This window comes from Thermobia domestica, chromosome 5 (genome assembly GCF_964235325.1).
Source record: "Thermobia domestica chromosome 5, izTheDome1.hap1.1, whole genome shotgun sequence".
Lineage (NCBI taxonomy): Eukaryota > Metazoa > Arthropoda > Insecta > Zygentoma > Lepismatidae > Thermobia > Thermobia domestica.
In genome coordinates this window covers 44556802-44579217 of record NC_137458.1, presented here as the reverse complement: position 1 = coordinate 44579217, position 22416 = coordinate 44556802, and the positions used below count along the sequence as shown (strand labels likewise).

General features: G+C 37.7%; 1 protein-coding gene across 4 annotated transcripts in view; it reads left to right on the top strand.

Moving 5' to 3' along the window:
• Positions 1 to 20903, top strand: part of LOC145685901 (lysosomal acid phosphatase-like) — a 73831-nt gene extending 52928 nt beyond the window's left edge. For 3 of the 4 annotated variants that reach the window (XM_081758653.1, XM_081758652.1, XM_081758650.1), the window contains exons 4-7: positions 498 to 683; positions 7423 to 7546; positions 15927 to 16138; positions 19690 to 20901. In XM_081758653.1, coding sequence (XP_081614779.1) covers positions 498 to 683; positions 7423 to 7546; positions 15927 to 16138; positions 19690 to 19899 — 732 coding nt within the window. In that variant the 3' untranslated portion in view covers positions 19900 to 20901. Of the gene's footprint in view, positions 1 to 497; positions 684 to 7422; positions 7547 to 15926; positions 16139 to 19689 lie in introns of all 4 variants that reach the window. The other variant, XM_081758651.1, reaches the window with a different exon arrangement.
• The last annotated feature ends 1513 nt before the right edge of the window (positions 20904 to 22416 follow it).

Here is a 22416-nt window from a genome sequence, read left to right as displayed (position 1 = left end):
TTCAATTACTGTACTTGAATGAGAATCATTTACCCTTACTCACTGTTTATTTAGTACATGAAGGGAACTGTGAGAGTGAGGGAGTCGATTGAGAGTGAGTGTGGCTGAGGGTGTGTTACGGAGTCGAATGAAGGTGTGTGTAAAGTAGCCGATTGAGGGTGAGTGTAGCTGAGGGTGAGTGTGAGGAGTCGATTGGGGGTGGGGGTGGGGGTGAGGGAGTCGGTTGAGGATCAGTGTGGCTGAGGATGAATGTGAGGGAATTGATTGAGGATGAGTGTTAGTGAGGATTATCAAAAATGCTCATCTCTGGGCTGAACGCTAGTCAGCGACCTGACATCACCCTTTAGAAAACTCTAAAGCCACCACTGATTCTAACAGTATATTTTAACAACATATTGTACATTTTATATTTTTATACTATAAATTGAAATGTACTCTGTAAGTTATAAATTTCCCCATTATAACTTCTTGACATTTTAGACTTCACTTTATTTCAGTATATTCTTCTAAAAAAGTCTTGTCCAGCATATGAGGTGGAGATAAAAAATACTTTGAACTCACCAGAATATAAACAAATCAACAAAGATTATGAAGACCTTTACAAATATCTAAGTCAAAATACTGGACAAAACATTACCAACGTCATTGATGTCTGGCTGCTCTACACTACTTTAAGTATTCAGGTTTGCAATTTTTTTTCAGTTCGTTTTAAGGTATTCCATTTATATTTAACACTACTGTTTTTTTTTTCATGTACACAGGTTTACTTTGAAAATCCCTGTTAATGTGACTACTTTCTTGTAGTAATACTTTCATATAGTATCGGATAAGCATTTATTGTATTCCGTGTTCTTAGTTTGATTCCCTAAAATGTCAAAAATTTCATTATTTGGTCGAATTGGAGAGCAACTTGAATTAAGAGATATATCTATGTGTTTGGTTTATGTGTGTGTGTCAGGTAACAAATTGAATACCTCCCCCATAACACACTCCTAGCTACGTGCCTGCTGGATATCACAAGTAAGCCCAAGAATGGGTTCCAACTGGAACCAAGCCAAACTCAGCTGATACATGGGTTGAAATAGCCGAGAGCGATCTGCAATGTCTGGCCGTTTTGAGCTTCAACACTGGAACAACCTCAAATGTGACTCCAGGATTTGCATATTCGGAAACTAGTGTGTCTTTCCGTTCTCCTCATATCCACAATGCCCGAGGGACCCGTCGGTCACCGGAGATACGCGCCTCCACTAATAAACTATCCGTGCTTCTAAACCGGTTCTCGTCACTTCTTGTGAAGATCCTGCTGGATCTCTGTGGTTTCATGGATAGTGTGCAGCATAGAATTACACAGAAGAGTCAGCAGATGAGGATAGACTCAAAGATCTCCACCGGAAGACTCTGCAGTAACGCATGGTGACTCGAGAAATTACTACTACACTGTCGGGATCGTCGATAGGTTTTCGACTCTTATTCGAACACACATCGAAACCAACGTATTCGTGACCTACAGAGCCTACCGGTTCTCTACATACCTATAATGACCCTGGTACTCATAGGTCAAGAAAGTAGGGAGTCAACAATACATTGGGTGAAGATGCCCTTTTGTAGGGTAATCTACTACTTTCCCCAATCGATTAATCTACTAAGCTTCAATGTCTGAGGGATGCCTTCTTTTTGTAAGCAAACTTTTCTGGGGAAAGGATCAGGAAATGAGTTTATCCTGACTTTTACCCATCTTGTACCCACTACAAAGATCATGAGGCAAATATCTAAAGCATCGATATATCACTTATCATACACTCAGAAAAATCTGTTCTCTGGACAGCGATATACTGTACAGCGGGGGACACTTCTAAATGGTACAGCCATATGGAGATTTACGGCTAAGGTGTACCATTTAGAAGTGTCCCCCGCTGTACAAATATATGGAATCCTCTTTCTTACTACAGAAATTAGTACGAAGCATACGTTATCGGTATGCTACATGACACTGTCCTTAGATCTTACATCATGCCGTTGCAGGATGACAGTCTTCCTTATATATATTACTATTAAATATATTATATATATTACTTCCTTATATATATATTACTATTAAATATATATATATATATATATATATATATATATATATATATATATATGTACGTTATCTTCGTCAGCTATATGTTAAATACATCCATTTGTATGTGAGATCCTGACCGCCTATATTGTTTCATACGGAAAGTATGTATAGATGGAACACTTATACAGAAAGTATTATAAAACATGCGTTTTCAGTTATACGTCTGCTGTACATTAAGTCCAAGAACTACAGGATTTACAAATGTAACATACGATTTTACGTACACCAAATACGATTTTTTCAGTGTACAAACTACTGCGTACTTTTATCTTTGACAAGTGATACTGATGTCATAAATAAAGCAACAAACGTAATATTTAATAGTGTCAATACTGCTGACTGTAAGGTTAGCGTACGTGTCTTCGGCGTAGAGGCTCGGGCTTCATTCCCGGCGGAAACTTATATGGTTCGGATCCCACATTAAGCTGTAGGTCTACGTCTCATATAGCCTCGATGCTGAACTCCAATCCAACCAACCATTAACAGTGTCAATAATGTGGGACTCAAGTAGACCTAAGCATACGATTTAAATTCACTTACGTTCAGAGAGTGTTTCAAGCTTCCTGCAGTCTGCAATAGTTATGTTTATTTTCTTTAAAAAAGTTTACAAGTATGTACATGATTACTTTACACTTTTAAAACATATATTGTTTCTTATAGTTTTACATTTTATTGGTGAAATATTCAAAAAGTAAAATAAAAATATAAGTGGGTTCATCATATTTTAAGCTTAAACGTGGTGCAATAATCATAGAATGACGAAACTCGGTGAAACGATTCCATCATCTCTCTTCAGCAGAAGAACAATAGTAGAAGCTACTTTCATTTATCAGTCGGTTTTAGTAAGATGTGGAACGTTAATACCCAGTTATGTCTACGAAAGCTACATGACATTGCTTCTATGCATAGAGCCACTGTTTCTAAAGCTGCTATTTAACATTATGGATTCCACAATATTCTCCATTATACTAGCTTTCCCTATTACATACTATGATTAGGTAATAAACTAATATCGTGTGATAGTTTCGCTAACTATCACTTGGCTTGATCTACATTTATAAAGTTAAAGTTCAATGGCGAAATTCTTCTACGATATTAGTTCAATAACAAAAATCAGTTTGCTTTGCTCAGCAATCAGTTTATTATCTAGGAGCGGATTCTAACTTCTTCCCTATCCATTCTCTGGAGTATAGAGTTCCGCACATTACTTAAACCGAGCAATAAAAGGCAGCCACTTCAACTTATGGACTCCATAGTGTAGAGATTTTGTTGTTATCCATCAAAACATGTTCCTAGTAATTCATGGCATTGATTTGCGCATTGTTATTAATGCTTTGTAGCTTTAATTTTCCCCTGGGAAACAGGTAACTAGTTTTTAGATACGTGGGTAGTATTATCGGTGACGACATGGAGTGTGAACGTGAAATAAAAGCAAAGGTAGGAATGGCGAAAGAAACATTTACGCGTACGAAGAAGAAAAGTCTATTTTGTGGTCCTTGGATAAAGAGTTAAGAAAAACAGTTAAATCGTGTGAAGTATTGTACTCTGTCTAGCAAAAAACACGTACAGTACGCAAAAAAGCAATGAATAAGGATGGAAAGCTTTTGAAATATGGGCATAGAGAGGAATGGAGAAAATTAGCAGGGTCAAAAGGAAAACTAGTGAGAAGGTGTTAGAAAAGTAAGGGTAAAAAGAACGATTTAGATGTCATTGAAAAGTGGAATACTAACAGGTTGGGAGATGGACTGAAAATAAACTGTATTATGAGTGACGCATACAAGGCACGGTGGTAGGAAAAAGCTGTAGGGGGGGGGGGGAGAGCCCACAGTTGATGGACAGCATTAATACAGAAAATAGCGTGTGAGGATGAAGAGGTTAGCTGAAGACCATGGTGTATGGAAGCTTCTCAATTGTAGCAAGTGACCTCTCAACAGTGGCGAAGGGTGATAGTTTCAAGAGGGTAGGCCCAATGTTGTACTTCTTTTCTTCTTCTTCTTCTTCTTCTTCTACTACTACTACTACTACTACTACTACTACTACTACTACTACTACTACAATTAATAATAATAATAATAATAAAATTAAACAGATTAGACATAAATATTTTACCAGAGAAACACAAGGAAACAAATTTACACAAATTTAACGTAATTGTAGTCCATCGACAGCACTTATTCGATCCGGATCTCGATTTTCTTATTGAAATTCACGTATGTGACTCATAGCTTATCTTAATTCGCCGTAATGCACTTTGTTTTAATCAGGCGTGATCGGGTGCGGAAGGAGGATTATCACATTATTTGTGCTTTACAAGAAATATATGGGGCCTTATTCAGAGTCGTTCTGACGCGCTATTAGTGCCATACAAAAGAGCTCCGCTAACATATGTTTCTTGCAGTAGTCAGGCCTTTAGTATGACGAAAATCATACCTCAAAACTACTCTGCCTAAGGCCCATGTTGATTAGTCTATGACTGAAACAAACCCTGCTTGTAAAATTTCGTCCTAATTATATTCTTCAAAACACATGACAAGCATTCAATCAAGTCATTTTGTGTATCACTTAATTCCCCTTCAAAAGCACAATCATACTTAAATACTTTTTCATACGTTGCTCTTTATATGTTAACAACAACAAATATTTTTTGTACCAATGCATGCAGAACTCTCTTGCCCTCTGTTTGTTGTATTTTCAACACAGGCGTTAGTCTTCGTTCCTTAATAACACATGAATTTTCATAAGACCACTGATATAGAAGATTCTTTAATAGGAATTATATTATGTTCATATTCTCCACTTACTGACATTTTCTCTCATTCACTTTTGCGAATGTAAGAAAAAAAAGTCACTCACAATAACTCGAAAACGCACACTCTCTACTCAATTTTAATGAACTCAACGAGTCTGATTTCGTACAGGCTTGCGCAAACATAACGGAATAAAGAGCCATTAGTTTGCGATAATAGGCGTAGCACCTTTAGAATAGCTTGCTCCAGCTTTTGTGTTTAGTTAGAGTCCGCAAAATTAAGCAAAGTTGGTATGGAATGGGGCCCTATATTCTCTTGCTCTTTATTTGTTTGACGTATGGAATCGAAATCGAAGGTCTCGAGAGAAACGCTTTATGTAGAAACGAAATCGATAAGCACTGAGGCTGGTCTCTTTCGCAGGTTATTACCAACACGTACTCTCGTGGGATTTTCTGAGTAGCTTGGCGGTAATTCTACTGCTGCCTGAGACACTGCTCGGTGAGCCTCCTAGCAGTGGTGCTAAGCACGATTTCTTTATCAAACAATATTTTTTTTTCAACTCAGAAAACTATCATACATTCTGTACAAAGGAAATGGATTAATTATAAATTATAATTTCTGAAAGTAAATGGGTAGGCCGGGCCTCAGAGCCTCTTACGACCCTTCGCCACTGCCTCTCAATAATGGCAGAATATATATATATATATATATATATATATATATATATATATATATATATATATATATATATATATATATATATATATATATGATGATGATGTAACAAAATCCAATCTCAACCATGAACCCGCGTGGATAACTTTCGGAGCACTGACGAAAGAAATCGTTTCATTGCATTGCACCAACACTTGGGTTTGTAATTGTTCGAAAGTTTCCACGACTACAAACTTCCATTGATCTTTCGCTACGTGGCACTGATGCAACTTTCTGTTGTTTCCTTTTCGTTACACGATTCAGCGTATAAACATTCGCCTTATTGACTACCACGAGAGGCAACTTTTTGTCAACGGCATGGTGGATGATTGACCGGGGACAAGAAATCAAATGACCATAACATGCCATATCAGAAAATTCTCGGATGTCATCAATGTCTTAATCATACTACACAGGTGGTATCAGCATGAGTGGTTTCCATTTATGATATACGGTAGTTCAGTTGGTTATAAAGAGTCCAGACGCAGTCGCACTATGGCATTATCAGTGAAGCGTCCAACATTATATCAGTGTTCGTGGCATTGTTTATCTACGCTAGAACAACTGAAGTGTGCATCGGGAAGTGCTACAATTAAACATACCAGGAATTGATTCATTTTCAACATGATTAGGCTTAACACAAGACAGCTACTTTGCTAGTAGATATAACATATGTTACTGCCTCAGCGGTGTGACTTTCACATTGCGCCATACCGTATCTTTCGATTTTGCCTATATGAAATTCTATCAGCTTTTGTATACTGTATCTTCCTCGATAAAAGATGCAAAGAGGAAGTAACGATGCCTTATAATACAGATAAGGAACAGAAATATAGGCCGTAGCAATATAACTATCAACTTCATATTGACATGGCCGATTTATATTCCATCTCAAACATTATGTTTCGTTAGTTTTCTCCTTACTAACGTTTTATACTTGTATTCGAGCACTTCAATCTTAGGTAAAATGAGGATGAAGCAACTTGTGGCGTTAAGTGTTACATACTAAACTAATACCATATCTTGTTGCATTTGTATGTGTTGCGTTCATTGAAATATGAAAAGAATAACAAACTCCTAACTGAATATTGTTCTCCATTGTCTCTGTCTTATGCCTGTTATACATAATCAAATATTCCATCAAATATTGTATCAAATGTTTCAGCAAAATGGAATTTGAACGTGTACGATACCAAGTTGTATCCAACTTTTGATACAACTGTTCTAAAATAAAACTTGTTCTATTCCTATCCAATATTGTATCAAAGAAAAACAAACGAAAATCACTGGGTGGTAGCGCTAAACGTGGACACGGGAAGCAATTGAAATGCTTCGCGATGCCTACAAGCAGCATTCTGTTTTGTATAACTGTAAACTTAAAGAATATTGCAATAAATACGAGCACAAAGAAGTCTTGGAAAAATTGTGGCTGAAGTTCGGTTGGCAAGGCCAGAGACTACAGGTTGGTGAGCGTTCACATTTCAATGTACGGTCCATATTTATAATTGCTCGTTTATTTTAAAATTTACGATTTAAACAGCTTTCTTTTAAATAACTGCCTCAAGGGTGTACCGCGTTACACTATCCCTACCAACAAATGCAACAATTGAATGATAAAATGTAACAAGTGAGTAACAAAATTGTTTTGTATTCGATCGTTTATAGTGCGTGTAAAAGTTTTAGCCAATTTATTTGATCAAATGACTATCGAAGATAAGTTTGGTACATTTGATTAAAACTATGACCATGTATAACAGGCTTAAGGAGGAAAGTATCTTGTTAAAATCTAAGAGAAAATAAACAAATGTTAATATTCTGAATAATCTTTATTGACAGCAATCTAATAATTTACCGCTTCCAAGTTGGGCAGGTTCTGTTTTCCCTGATAAGATGGCAAACTCGGCCACTCCTGCCATGGCTTTATTTACACACTCACTAAAAATGAAAAGGTTGATAGGTGGTAAGTAACTTTCTAAGTTCGTAACAGTTCATTGCTCATATCGTAGATAAGTTCATTGAGTGTATGAATATTAAAATATGTGTCAAGTGCAGTTAATTGTTTAATAAAGATCCCATTTTTAAGAAATTAAACTATTACAATTAGAATCAAGGCTAACGCTAGTATTCATTAGTACGTACTTATAACTAAAAGTAATTACTGTATATCGAAATGTAGTTTTACTATGAATTTCTTGAAACTTTGACTAATATAAGTTTTTCAGTCGCCTTTCATTGATTTTGAAACATGTAACATGTTATTTATTATGTTTTGCGAAAATTTCACACAAAATTTGATAGCTCATAACTCGAGAACCAAGAGCCTGTACACCCTAATATTTCATGACCTTGTAAAACAAGTCAAGGCCTATAAGCAATCCAAATATGATCTAGATTGGGTGAGTTCGGTTGATGTTTTCGTTTTCGAAAATTTCGTCCCTAATTTGATGATCCATAACTTGGGAATAAAAAAATTGCACACCATAATACATTGAGTTTCGAAATGAATATCGGGGTTTTAAGACTTTGCACTTTTTATTACAATTAACTTACAATTATAAATAATACATCAAACGAAAGAGCAACCCAAACAGTTTTGTGCGCACGCATGCGCATGTACTGTTTCTTCGGTCTGCCGTGAGAAAGCGCTAGTAGCAAAGATGACGACTGGTGAGCAGAAAGCTTTCTGTGTTTTACATTTTGCAAAGACTGAAACTGTAGTTACAGTGCAACCGTCTGCATGGAGAATTTTAAGTAGATATTTACAATTTCTTCCTTATTGTTTGAAGCTGCTACAAGCTCTAAAGCCTACAGCCTTCGGTTTACGTACCAACTTTGCAAATGAAATATTGCTGCATGATGAAGATTTTCTGGATCGTGTAGTCTTCAGTAATGAATCGACATTTCACCTAAGTAGCGATGTGAACACTCATAATGTTCGGACCTGGGGACCAGCAAAACCCCATGAGATGGTACATTTGCAACGAGACTTCCCTAAATTGAATGTGTTTTGTTTCATATCCCGGTCAAAAGTTTGTGGGCCTTTCTCGCCTATCGATTCGATATGTGCAGTGTGACGAATAAATGCTCACATTGAATACTTATAGCAAAAATATTTGAGTTACTCTTTCATTTGATGTATTATAATTGTACCTTAAATGTAACAAATACTACAGTCTTTAAACCCTGATATTCACTTTGAAATACCCTGCATTTCATATGCGTCATTACGCTTGTCAGGTTTTATCACCATCCCGAGTTCCATCCAGGTCGGATGAGTTCGATTGAAATCTCACGTTATATACTGTCTTTGGTTTTTGAGGAAAAATCAATGAAGGAACTGATTGCGACATTGTACTTGATAATGAAATGATGATCAATTTTACGTCCAACGATTATGTGGCGTAGGCTAAAGGAAATGATGATCATGAGGAATCATGAGGAAAGTGGTACGAAGGGGAAAACCTCGAGTAAAAACCACACTCGCCACTTAGATCTTCTTTTGCTGCGCCCTTGAGATTGTCCAGGTTTTTTTACTACTATACATCATTGCCGGTCTTATTACCATAACTTACTTTCTTGTCACACAACTCCCTGTTCATCCTTCTCTAGTTTATTTAGTCAGATTGTATTCTGTTATTATGATTATGATTATGATTATTATTATTATTATTATTATTATTATTATTATTATTATTATTATTATTATTATTATTATTGATAGTAGTAGTAGTAGTTGTTGTTGTTATTGTTGTAGTTTTTAATGGGGACGTCAGCATTGATGCCATTTGTACCCATCACTATCAACACAATTGCACAAACACGAACTGCAATAAACAAAACGAACTCAAGAAACATCATCCCCATCCGCCTCTCATTATCCAGTTGTCACCAGTCGCCAGAGCCTCGTTAACCTCCATTACAATGAATGCAGTATCCAAGAAGCACTACGAGGAAGTGAGGTTTTAATTTGGCCACTCACAAGGGAGCACCCTTTACATACCCGATCGTATTCTGTATGAAATCCTCCATCCTGGTCGAGGTACGATTCAAGATACTTTAATTTTAAGGTAAATAGTAGTTGTATGAAGCTGTCGTTTTCTTTGTTGAGTGGCATATATTTTGTTTTCGTTCTACTTATCCTTATGTCTTTCTCTTCCAACACCCTTCTCCACTCCTTTAATTTTTTCTCTGTCTTATATTTGGATGTTTCGCATATAACGACATCATCCGCGAACAGCATACTCCATAATATTCTACTTTTTACCTCCCTCACCAACACATCATTATCAAATTGAAGAAATATGAGTTGAGAGCCGATAACTGATGTAGATCAACTTCTACAGGGAAACCTTATGTCATATCCAAACTACACTTCATTTCGGTTTCTGCTTCCTCGTGCATATCGCTTACCAGTCGTACATATTTTTCAGAAACCTCCTTCTCTCTCATGAATCGCCATAGTTCTTGTCTGGCCTCTGTCGTACGCCTTTTCCGAGTCTATGGAAACGAGGTGCAACTGCACTCGCATTTCCCTATTTTATTCCAACTGCCTCAACACAAAGATTGCGTTAGTTGTTTGTATCCCTGGAATGAAACCAAATTATTGTTCTCCAACAGTCGTCTCTTGTCGTATCTTTCTTTAACTATCCTTTCCCAGATCTTCATAATATGAGTCATTAATTTAATTCCTCTTACAGATCAGTTTAATCTTGTACATCATTTTTACTTTTATAAATTAATACTAATATTTTTCCTCTATTCATCCGTATCTTCTTCTGCTTCCATATATATTTACCACTGATTCTCTTCATTAAGTAGCTCTTCCAAATACCTCTCTACCTGTCCTGGATCAACTTCTAGTCCTGCAGCAGTTTACCCTCGTCGTCTTTTATCTGCGTGATTGGTGTGACGCCCTTGGGTACATTATATCTTCTTTGGCTATTCCCCTTATTCGTCTGTGTCCATCTTTCTTCTCCGGCTCTACATAAGTCTCGTATATGGCCTTTCCTTTAGCTATTACCACAACTCTTTTGGCCTTCTTATTTGCTAGCATGTATCCTTCCTTGTCCTCCATGCTATATGTTTCATTCCACTTTTCTCCAACTTCTTCTTACACATTATTACCAGTTGCACTTCCTTGTTCCATCACCAAGTCTCATTCCCTGGAGTTGTCATTTCTTTGGTGTTTTCCTTCTTTGGTGTTTGGTGTTGTACTTCTTTTCCTACTTTCCTCAAAGTATGATTATCAACTTGTACTATTATTGTATGTTTTCTAAATTTTCCTGGATTCATTTCCCGGTCTTTCTTCTTTTCGTCTACACCATTTTATCCTCTGCGCTCTCTGTCTTGTGTGCTTTGCATATTTGTCCACTGTTACCTCACAATCGCCTATAATCAATTCATGCTGTGGGATCACGCTTTCTTCATTTATTGCCTTGTTATCCTTCACTTCATTAAGGTGTTTCATGGGGTACATTGTAAAGTTGATCTGACTGCATCTGTCCCACTCTTGTAAGTCAAAGCTCGCTGTTTACACTTCTAGAATGTTATTTTATAATTGTTTTTCGCTTGGGGCATTGGCCTTTTTATGACTGGAACAAATAACGTAGGATCACACATTCCCATTAACACACCAATCAAGGAAACAAAAGGAAATGCATAATGACTCACAATGGTTTATGAAAATTAAGCTATGTATATGAACGTAAATGTAATTACTATATTCTTAAAAGAACAACGAATATTGGAGTTGAAGTTCGTATAGGTTAAAATATTCTACAAATGTATTAATCTATATATATAAAAGAGAACGCACAAAATCCTTTGTCCGCTCATCACGCTAATACGGCTGAACCGATTTCTTTCATTTTTGGGGGGTTGTTAGGATTTGGACCCTAGATGGTTTTTATCATATCACTTTAATTTTCAATTACCAGTGTCTTGAGATAATTGACCAATCAGGTGTCAATACGTACAAAAAATCCTTTGTCCGCTCATCACGCTAATACGGCTGAACCGATTTCTTTCATTTTTGGGGGGTTGTTAGGATGTGGACCCTAGATGTTTTTTATCATATCACTTTAATTTTCAATTACCAGTGTCTTGAGATAATTGACCATTCAGGTGTCCATACGTACAAATCCTTTGTTATTAGTTCATCATAGGTATAAAAATAAACGTATTTATATGCAACCCGCATGACCCTGTGACTCGGCGGGTTAACATAACTGACAGGCGCTATAAATCACTTGAAAGCGAAAAAGTAAAAATTATCTAAGTAACAAAGTTTATTGCGTTCCGGGATGACCGCAGCGAAGCGGGGCGGGTTGGGGTGACCGCAGCGAAGCGGGGCGGGTTGGGGTGACCGCAGCGAAGCGGGGCGGGTTAACATAAATGACAGGCGATATAATGTTAACATTAGTGCAATCTTCTATGGTTTTTATCATATCACTTGAAAGCGAAAAAGTAAAAATTATCTAAGTAACAAAGTTTATTGCGTTCCGGGGTGACCGCAGCGAAGCGGGGTGAACGCTGCTAGTTGTATCTATTTAATTCATCTAAGGTACTTTGAAAATAAATGTTACTCTTCCAAAATTATATTCTCAAGTGTGAAGATCAATCGCTTTAATTTTATTTAAAAGCCAACATATTTATCCAAGTTAGTTGGTTGATTTGGAGTTTAACAACACTTCTAGCACCGAGACTATACGTAGCTAGATTTATAGAGTAATGTAAAATCAGAATTACATGCAGTTCAACTGGGTACCAATTGTAGGACATACGCGCCGAAGGCACTTATTCCAATTATATAGCCAAGATAGAGCTCTGAATTTATCCAGGTAATTCGCTAGCTGCTAATACGAGGAGCGTTTAAATCAATCTGGGACTTCTTTCTTTTAAAAGGTTTAAAATCGAATCTCAAAATGAAGGCCGTGCTTCCAGTAGGAACTGGCAACTGTGTCCTGTTACTGGTAAGCGACACTAATATCATATGCTAATCAGGAAACGGTTATTAACGATGGGGGACAATAGTGTAAACGTGTACATGGAACAGCCTTATTATAAAGGCAACCAAGAAGGTTCTGTCGCTTTTTCTCTCACCACCTTCGAACATAGACATTTCACCCAAGACGTACACTATGTGATCAAAAGTATCTGGACACCCCCCAAAACATACGTGTTTCATATTAGGTGCATTGTGCTGCCACCCACTGCCAGCTACTCATTATCAGCGGCCTCAGTAGTCATTAGACATCGTGAGAAGCAGAATGGGGCGCTCCGCGGAACTCAAGGACTTCGAACGTGGTCAGGTGATTGGGTGTCACTTGTGCCAGAAGTCTGTACGCGAGATTTCCACACTCCTAAACATCCCTAGGCCCATTATGTCTAATGTAATAGTGAAGTGGAAACGTGAAGGGACACGTACAGCTCAAAAGTGTACAGGCCGACCTCGTCTGTTGACTGACAGAGACCGCCGACAGTTGAAAAAGGTCGTAAAGTATAATAGGCAGATATCTATCCAGACCATCACACAGGAATTCGAAACTGCATCAGGATCCACTCCAAGTACCATGACAGTTAGGCGTGAGGTGAGAAAACTTGGATTTCATGGTCGAGCGGCTGCTCATAAGCCACATATCACGCAGGGAAATGCCAAACGACGCCTCGCTTGGTGTAAGGAGCGTAGACATTGGACGATTGAACAGTGGAAAAACGTTATGTGGAGTGACGAATCAGATGGCAGGGTGTGGGTATGGCGAATGCCCGGTGAACGTCATCTGTCAGCGTGTGTAGTGCCCCTTGTTGGTTTGCGCGGCAATCTCACAGCGCAGGCCTACATTGATGTTTTAAGCACCTTCTTGCTTCCCACTGTTGAAGAACAATTCGGAGATGGCGATTGCATCTTTCAACACGATCGAGCACCTGTTCATCACGGCCTGTGGCGGAGTGGTTACACGACCATAACATCCCTCTAATGGACTGGTCTGCACAGAGTCCTGACTTGAATCCTATAGAACACCTTTGGGATGTTTTGGAACGCCGACTTCATGTCAGGTCTCACCGACCTACATCGATACCTCTCCTCAGTTCAGTACTCCATGAAGAATGGGCTGCCATTCCCCAAGAAACCTTTCAGCACCTGATTGAAAGTATGCCTGCGAGAGTGGAAGCTGTCATCAAGGCTAAGGGTGGGCCAACACCATATTGAATTCCAGCAGTACCGATGGAGGGCGCCACGAACTTGTAAGTCATTTTCAGCCAGGTGTCCGGATACTTTTGATCACATAGTGTACCTGGAAGATAAAAAATAGTCCCTTTTAGCATCGACGACCTTCTGCCAATTTCTGGAAAGCCATGGATTCCATCGGGGTAGAACTTGGTGGGCCGTAAAGCGGAGAACCTATCAAGTGCATTTCGCACCTCTACTGAGGATTTGAAATGGCCTCCTCGAAGGTGATTGTCCAAGGATTGAAACAGGCGACAACGAGACAGTGCAATGTCGGGGACTATGGCGGATGTAATAATGTTTCCTGTCCAAGGCATAGAATGGTGTCCCGGGTTTTCCTAGCCACGTGGAGCTCAGCGTTGTCCTATAACAGGAGGGCCCTTTTGCTATTCAGAAGTGCTTCAGAATTTTGAGTTTTTCTTCAACACGAGTCAACTTCTGATAGCACACAGTTGCATTGATGCTCTGACCAGCTAGAGACAGCTCCCGATGCACGATGCTGCGAGCAGTCCACTAAACACTCAGGATGACCTTCTTGTGATGCAGTGCTGGTTCCGGCTGTTTTGGAAACGGTTCATGGGATGCTAACCAATGATGACGGCACCGTGGAACTTCGTACAGGACTCACTTCTCATCAATGTGAACACCCTCTCCAAAGTGGCTCCTTTCTCAGACGAGACAGCAAAGAAACACAGCCGTCTGCTCGCTTTGCTTTCTGGCCCGGACTCGAATCATATGGGAACCATCGACCCAACTTGTAGGGCTTTCCAAGTTGATGGAGGTGCTGCCGAATAGTTTCTCCACTTACACTGAATTGTAGTCCCATTTACTCACATGTTTGGCCACTGATCGCCTCAATTCCTGCCTGAAGATATTCATTTTGTACACGTGTTGATCTTCCGGCACGTAGTGCGTCTTCGAGTATTTCGTCACCGTCCTTAAAGTGTTAAATCACCGCTGCACTGTTTGTGTAGTCACGGCATACTCACCAAAGGCCTGGCAATATCTTCCGCCCCGCTGTAGCAGCTTTTGACCCCAGTTTGAAATCGTACAGCATACACTCCCTTATGACGCCCTGTGAAAATCCCATGTTCATTCTGTCCTTACGCAAGTTCACGGTCTAGCTGAACTGCCTTAACCAGGTAGTATGTTGGCACCAACAACTGACCTTCGCCTTATCTCCATTCGCATTCAACTCATGGTGTGAGGGCCAATTGAACACAGCCCTCCATAAAAAGCGACAGAACTTTCTTGGTTATCTTTATAGTAAAGCAAGGTATAAAAATAGCTGAAATTTACAGAAGGCGTCAGTTACAGTACGATGATGAGATAGACCTAGCTGCACTAAGATATTAGAATGGTGCAAGCGCTCCAAAATTGCCGTAATTTTGTGACTGATGATCCCGGTCGTTATTCCTGAAAACATTTAGCGCGGTGAAGAGCTTAATATTGCCAATCGTCACGACCTGCTGTGAAATATAACTGTGATATCTTTCGTTAGGAAAAGTAAACAGAATACTACATGACCATCTGCTGTTCGAAAAAGTGAATGCACACTGGATTTCATAATAGCTTTCTGCTTTTTACTAGCACAGAAGAGTTTAGTACGCACTGAATTGAGGGACTTCCAAAGTGATTTCCATCTCTTTGGACCCCTTAAAGAATTACTCGGAGATCAACATTTCCACAGTGATGACAGTTGAGCAGACTGTTCTAGTGTGGTTTAGATGTATCGACCAATGGTTTTATGCCGAGTCTCTGAGACATTACTTAAACGCTGAGATAAATGTGTTACTGTAGTAGGGGATTATGTATAAAAATAAACACAGTTTTTACGTCATGATATTTGTTGTTTTAGTTTATTTATTTATTTATTTTTTTTTTTTACAGAAAATTCCGGATTGATTTAAACGCTACTCGTGGATCCATATTTTACTAACATAACAGCCACTGCCGTTTTCTTAAATAAATTTTTCCTTGTACAAATTCATTTAGCACTCTATAAGTATGATTGTTACAAATTACTTTAAACTCATGACTTTAATCCGTAATTTTATTGTGCTATCGATTTAGTGTCAAACCTTTTACATTGTGGTTAATGTTACATTTTCAGGGCCGCTTCTCGGTCAAATCATGGAACGTACATTGAAGAAAGCGAATGGAACTTTGTCACCAGACAGAAAGCTTTTCATATACTCAGGACATGATACAACTCTTGTAAGCCTTTTAAGGACTATGGGCTTTACAGACTTCCCTAATCCTGATTATGGAGCCACGATAGTAATAGAACTGTATCAGTCAAAGAAGCATGGACACGTAGTCAAAGTAATACATATTATTTATTTATTTATTGTAGAGATTTTGAACCTTTTTCCATGCGGAATCCTTTGCAAAGAACTTCGTACTGGCCAAGGTATAAACTGTTCGACTAAGAAATTCCCAGTATCATGGATTGGAACTTGAAATATTGGAACACAGGAGTGGTTGCCACGCTCCTCTAATATATCACTCCTGGATTTTTACGTGTGCGTCCATGTAAATACAGAGACGTAAAAGGTGAAGCCTGTGAATAGGGAATGTACACATTAAAGCTCGAGGCTGTTGCACCAATAACGCTCGAGAGTCTAGAAGGTGTTCGTTTGTTAATGTTTCAAATATCTACACATAGGCTACGAATATATTCGAAATAATTGTAGCCACATTCAAAAATATATTGTGATGCTTACATTGTACGTCAATGCTAGAATAAGCGTATCTACACGTTCTACTCTATATTGAACGGCAAACATTCACTCAAAGTTACCATTATATTTATTGATATTGAGTTAACGAAAATTTAAAAGCTATGACGAGAAGCATAACGAATGAATACATTCAAGTTTTGAAAGAAGATTGGAAGATATACAATGATATACTCTGGTCGAAACATTTTTAAGAACACATAAGACTTAACCCAAAGTTGGTACACAAGGAAAAGGTAATGGAAGATGGTAGTAGCCCAAAAATGATGACTGAGGGACATCTGACCTTGATATACAGGGCGTTACTCTGTTTAATAGCACGTGTAATCACTCTAAGTAGTCAAAGTACCTATTTAGACAGGTAGCCGATCACACCGGCGCGTATGATGTCTCATATTCACTGTAAATTCTGACGTTGCTAGCCGATGGTCGTTGGAGGACGCTGCTAGAGATCAGGCGGGATCCTATCTTTTATCATGTGCTTGATAAGTCGTAATGTCCGAAGACCTATCAAACAAGGATAGGCATATACTAACTAAATAGGGGTGTACAGATGCGCATCATCTTGCTGGAAGATAGGGCACCGCAAAGTATCCATAGAATATCGAGGACGGGATTGACGACGCCACGAACAAATCGAACACTAGTCATAATTTCCTGAATGAAGACTAGAGTCAAACTAGGTGTGTAGCTTATTGTTCCGTACCAGACTGTCAAATGTGGACCCCGCATGGGGAATGCACATATACTGAAGATTTTCACCTCTCAGCTGTACGCATATGGAAACGCATAGTCTGTTAATGGGTCTGAGACAACTCTAATCGCCGAATACCACCACTCTTCATTCGTTTGGTCACTGCTGTATCTTCCGACGACATCAAAGACATTTTCCGTAATGAGTGCAAGGGGAGGCGAATTGTGTGCTCGCACTCTCTGGCTTACACCTCCTGTAGGAACCCTCTGCCTCTCATCATGTACACCATCCATGGAACATTGGCACGCTACCATCTATGACAATTCTGCAAAGTGCCCACCAACCCTCTCGCAGTACCACTATATGGTTATCAATTAATTGTATAATAAGGATTAACTCGCGTCATCCTTGAGTTGCTGACATAGATTGTGATCTACACACAACTACACTAGAGTGTTTCCCAACGATAGTAATAGTATTATTTTTAAAAACAATCCAATCAGCTTGCCTGTCTGTGCCGGGAGCGTAATACTAAAATCTATACGCCCTCTTGAGACTCACACTCTACGATGTAAATTTCGAATCGGGTGATGTACATGGGGTTCTAATTTATGTTTCCACCAATGCATTCGTGCATTTGTCTCATGCAGCAGATCTACCAAACAAATATGTCGTAGCACAATTTCAATGAGTAAATTGATTGAATTGTACTTATTTGTAAATTGTTTAATACGTAATCAAGGTATTAGATATCAGTGTCATATCGAAGAACAGCGCAACCTTAAAAGAATGCACTTCCTGGTCAATATATGTGATGGCCTTATACGTACTACATAGAGATGGGAATTTTTCTTAACCCTCACATTGAATTCAATATTTTCCTGTGCCTTAAGTTCGTGCCACTCTATTACCCTTACTCACCTTCAAATAATAATTCGCAGTCACTCCATGTAATGAAATAAAGATGAGGAGGGGGCCCTTATAAGGATAAAAATGAGCAACGATGACCATCTCTGATGTGTATTTACTTACGACAGTCTCATCTTGCCACTAAAGGCATGTTTAACTTACGATGATCATCCCTGGTCATGTACCTCAAAAGTTTTGATGTGCAATTCTATATTCGATTTCAGATGATGATACAGTAAAAAACCATGTTAAGCTTATACGGTACCACGTTTCAGTAGTTTGCGTCACTCAAGAGCTCACCTCGAAGTTTGAATTTCCATTATCCCAGTGAAAGCGGTAAAGTCATTTTATATTGCAAAAAATAACAGTGAATCAACCGAATGATCTTTAGGATGCAGTTGACAAGTGTGGGAAATACTAATCCACCGTTCGCCTGGTAGGACTAATGACAAATTGTAAAATAATCTTAGCCAGGGCTCGAATCTGGGATGTCACGAACCTGGATTAGAAAGTATTTAATAGAAACACAAGACACTTACCTATACATTTATGAAAAGTTTTATAATTATTCTTTCATGATACGATTACCTCCAATTATACTCCCACGCTAAATACAACCTTTATAGTGATGGTTCATTGGAAAATGCTAGGAAGTAACATTCAGACAAGTTGCTATGATGTTATGCGTCTTAAGCGCACAAGACAAGAGTTCGATTTCCGGTGGGAGATAAGGTGGTTCAGATCCCACGTTAAGCTGTAAGTTCACTACTTCAAGGACGTTAAATTTCAAATAAGCCAGCCAGTCAACCATTTAGACATGCAGTTGCCAAATATTTGAATTGATGCTAGAATTGTATACAATTTATTCCAATACCAACTGCATGTATTTGTTCGTTTAAATTTAATATCCCTGAAATTCCTTTTGAAATCCAGGTTAAAATACTGTATATGTTTAATTGGAAGTTCCGAACTCTATATTTGACTAATTCTAAGTCTGCATATCACCAATTTCAAAGATACAACTAGCATTTCTCTGTTCTCGTATTTTAATAAAATCCAAGGAATTCAATTGCAAATACATTAGGTCTACCTTTTTCATCAAAGAAATGCGATTTCAGAGAATCTTTTATTTCACAGCAGAACTTCTTTTTATGATAGCCCCAGTTGTCTGGATTTCGGCATATCAGAATTGCATCCAAAACCGAATATGCCGAAATTCAGATAATTGGGACGACCATAAAAGAAAGTTATACTGTGAAATAAAACATCTCAAAAATCGCTTTTGTTTAATAAAAAGTATAGGCCTATTATATGTACAAGTAAATTCCTCAGATTCTCTTTTAATATGAGAATAGAAAAACAGGAGCTTCATGCCTAATCCAGATAATTGGAGTCTCGCTGTATTTTGCTCATGTATTATTCAAAACATTTAGTAAAATCAACAAAATATTTGTTTTAAGTTTACGCGAATACACATCGGCAGGGTTCTTACTTAATACATCTTTAATACTTTCCACACGATCTTTTTCCAGGTGCTTTACAAGAAGAATGCAAGTTGCAAGACAGCTTTTGTAGAACTTCAGTTCCCAGGTTGCACTGCGGGCGCTGCAGAAATATGTTCCTTGGCCAAATTTCGAGAATTTCTTGAGCCTATGATTCCAAAAGACTGGGATAAAGAATGTAATGTGATTCCAAAAGGTTGGGATAAAGAATATAATACCTTAACATCAAATTTATTATAGATCCAATTTGTGACAATTGAAAGATGATAAAATGAAAAAAAATGTAACTGATGAGGCATGATAGTAAAGAAAAAACCGTTGCAGTAGCATCAGTTGATAGGAGCGAAAGTGTAAACTATGTTAATGTTACTGGCAGTGATAAACGTTTGTAAACTTGAAATAAAAAATCTTCTGCTAATCCCCAATAACTTTAAATAAATAGTACGAATTTACGGTGTATGTAACTCCAGGTGTTGTATAAGTATTGCTTGTGTATAAGGTATGCGCGTATTAAAAAGACGCTAAGAAAGATAGAAGTGACTATGATTTTTGAAGTGAATTCGTCATTCTATTACTATTCATATATCATAGTAACTGTCCTGTTGTACATATAAACGAATCATCGGGAATTTGATAAATTCTTGCAAGGTAACAGTTTCGCTCAAAAACTACCATCAGGAACGAGAACTACACAAAATTATGTGTTTTTTTTCATCTTGCTGGTTGTAGAGCTTATTCAAGATAAGCAGCTACTGCATTAGTTTCTATATTTAGGGTTTATTTTCGAAGTATGGGTGTCACGAAGAAAGGAGAGGATTTGATAGGTCGAATGGAAAATGGATTAGAAAGTGTTACGAATAGTTCGGGAGAGAACATCGGTAAACTCTCAGATGCATTTTTTTTAAAGGAAGATAAACTAGTTGATAAAAAACTTTTATAGGATAGTTAATTAAAGAAGAAAGTATTTGAGATATTGGTTGAGAAGAAATTGTACCACAAGAAAGATGATTGAAGTTCCGGAGGCAAGATAAATAGGGAGTGGTGAAACAGATTACAGGTAATGAAATATATGAAAATAAACAATGCTACATCAAGTCGAACAGGTTAACTGACTACTTTGATACTTGTTACATATTAGTTTGCAAGAAGTTATCTACCAATAATAGCACAGTACTTAGTTATTAATATTCCTGCATATAGTTTGTTGCGTGCAGCTTTAAGAGCTGTTGTTCAATTTATTAAACTATTTTACATGTTTTAATTGTGTCTAATAATATCTTTATACTGTATATTCTAGAGTATTATTTCCTTGACACATATCCAAATAACTACGTACACGCGTATGGGTATGCCTGCAGTATGATATGCTATAAAAATCACTATTTATGCGAAAAACGCATCAACCTGTACAGGTGACTACTATCAGCAAGAACTGCATCTTTTACCGTTCAGGTGCAAGCAAGAACTGGTGGTTCCGCTTGAGAGCCTGAGGTACATATGTAGGAAAGAGGCATGGTGAAGAAAGATTATCTTAGTAACTCAACTTACTATTTATATTAGAATTTACCTAGCATTCTATCTTTCTTCCCGTTGTATTTGCTTTGCGCAACACTAGAGAAATTCTTTTATAAGCTCACTTTCAGAAATCAGTGTCACATGTTCGTCCTTGGTAGAAACACCAGGTATTAATAATTTTCGTACGATAAGAGAGATCATACCAAATTCAATTAAAAACAGCTGTAGATGCTAATAAGTTTCTGGATATCTTAACTAAATATGAAACTACATGAGCTGACATAAATTAATCGGGCACTTTCGTTGACATGGAAAATTGAAATTTGGCATGATTGTAGCTTTCCAAGACTAACCGACAGGAAAATTGCCAAAAGTGAATATTTTTTTAATTTTTAGGGGGTCTAAAGGAGGGATGAAGAATTTCCCCATGTTATTTTAATGGGTGTTTTTTGGGACTTATAATCTCATGTTTTAGGTACTTGGAATTGGAATAAAAACTTGGAATTCGGTATGCTTGTACGTTTTCATTAGCGCTAACTAAGTAAATAAGTAAAAGTAAAAATTTCCATGTTTAGAGTGGTTTTATGCAGAACTAAAAACTCTTTCCCATGTTATTTATATGAGACACCTTTTACACCTCCAAATTATTGGACATTTCCTGTAGAGCTACAATGATTAAATTTAACATGATTGTAGCTTTTAGGGACTAACTGACAGAAAAATTGCCAAAAGTGAATATTTTTAATTTTTAGGGGGTCTAAAGGGGAGATGAAGAAATTCCCAATGTTATTTAAATGGGCCTCTTTTTTGGACCTATAATCTCATATTTTAGGTACTTGGAATTGGAATAAAATCTTGAAATTCTGTATGTTTATACGTTTTCGTTAGCGTTAACTAGGTAAGTCGCCTAAAACAAAAATGTCCAACTGTAGAGTAGTTTTATGGGGAACTGAAAAATCTTTCTCATGTTATCTGTATGGGACATCTTCTACACCCCAAAATATTTAGGCACTTCCGGCAGGATTAGAATGATGAAATTTCGCACGATTGTAGCCTTCCGGGAATAACATATAGGAAAATATTGCCAAAAGTGAATATTTTTAGTTTCTAAGGGGTCTAAAGGGGGGATGAAGAAATTCCAATGTTATTTAAATGGGCGCTTTCTTGGGATACAAAATCTTATCTTTTAGATAGTTGAAATAGGGAAAAAAAACTTGAAATTTTGTAGAATTGTGGATTTAA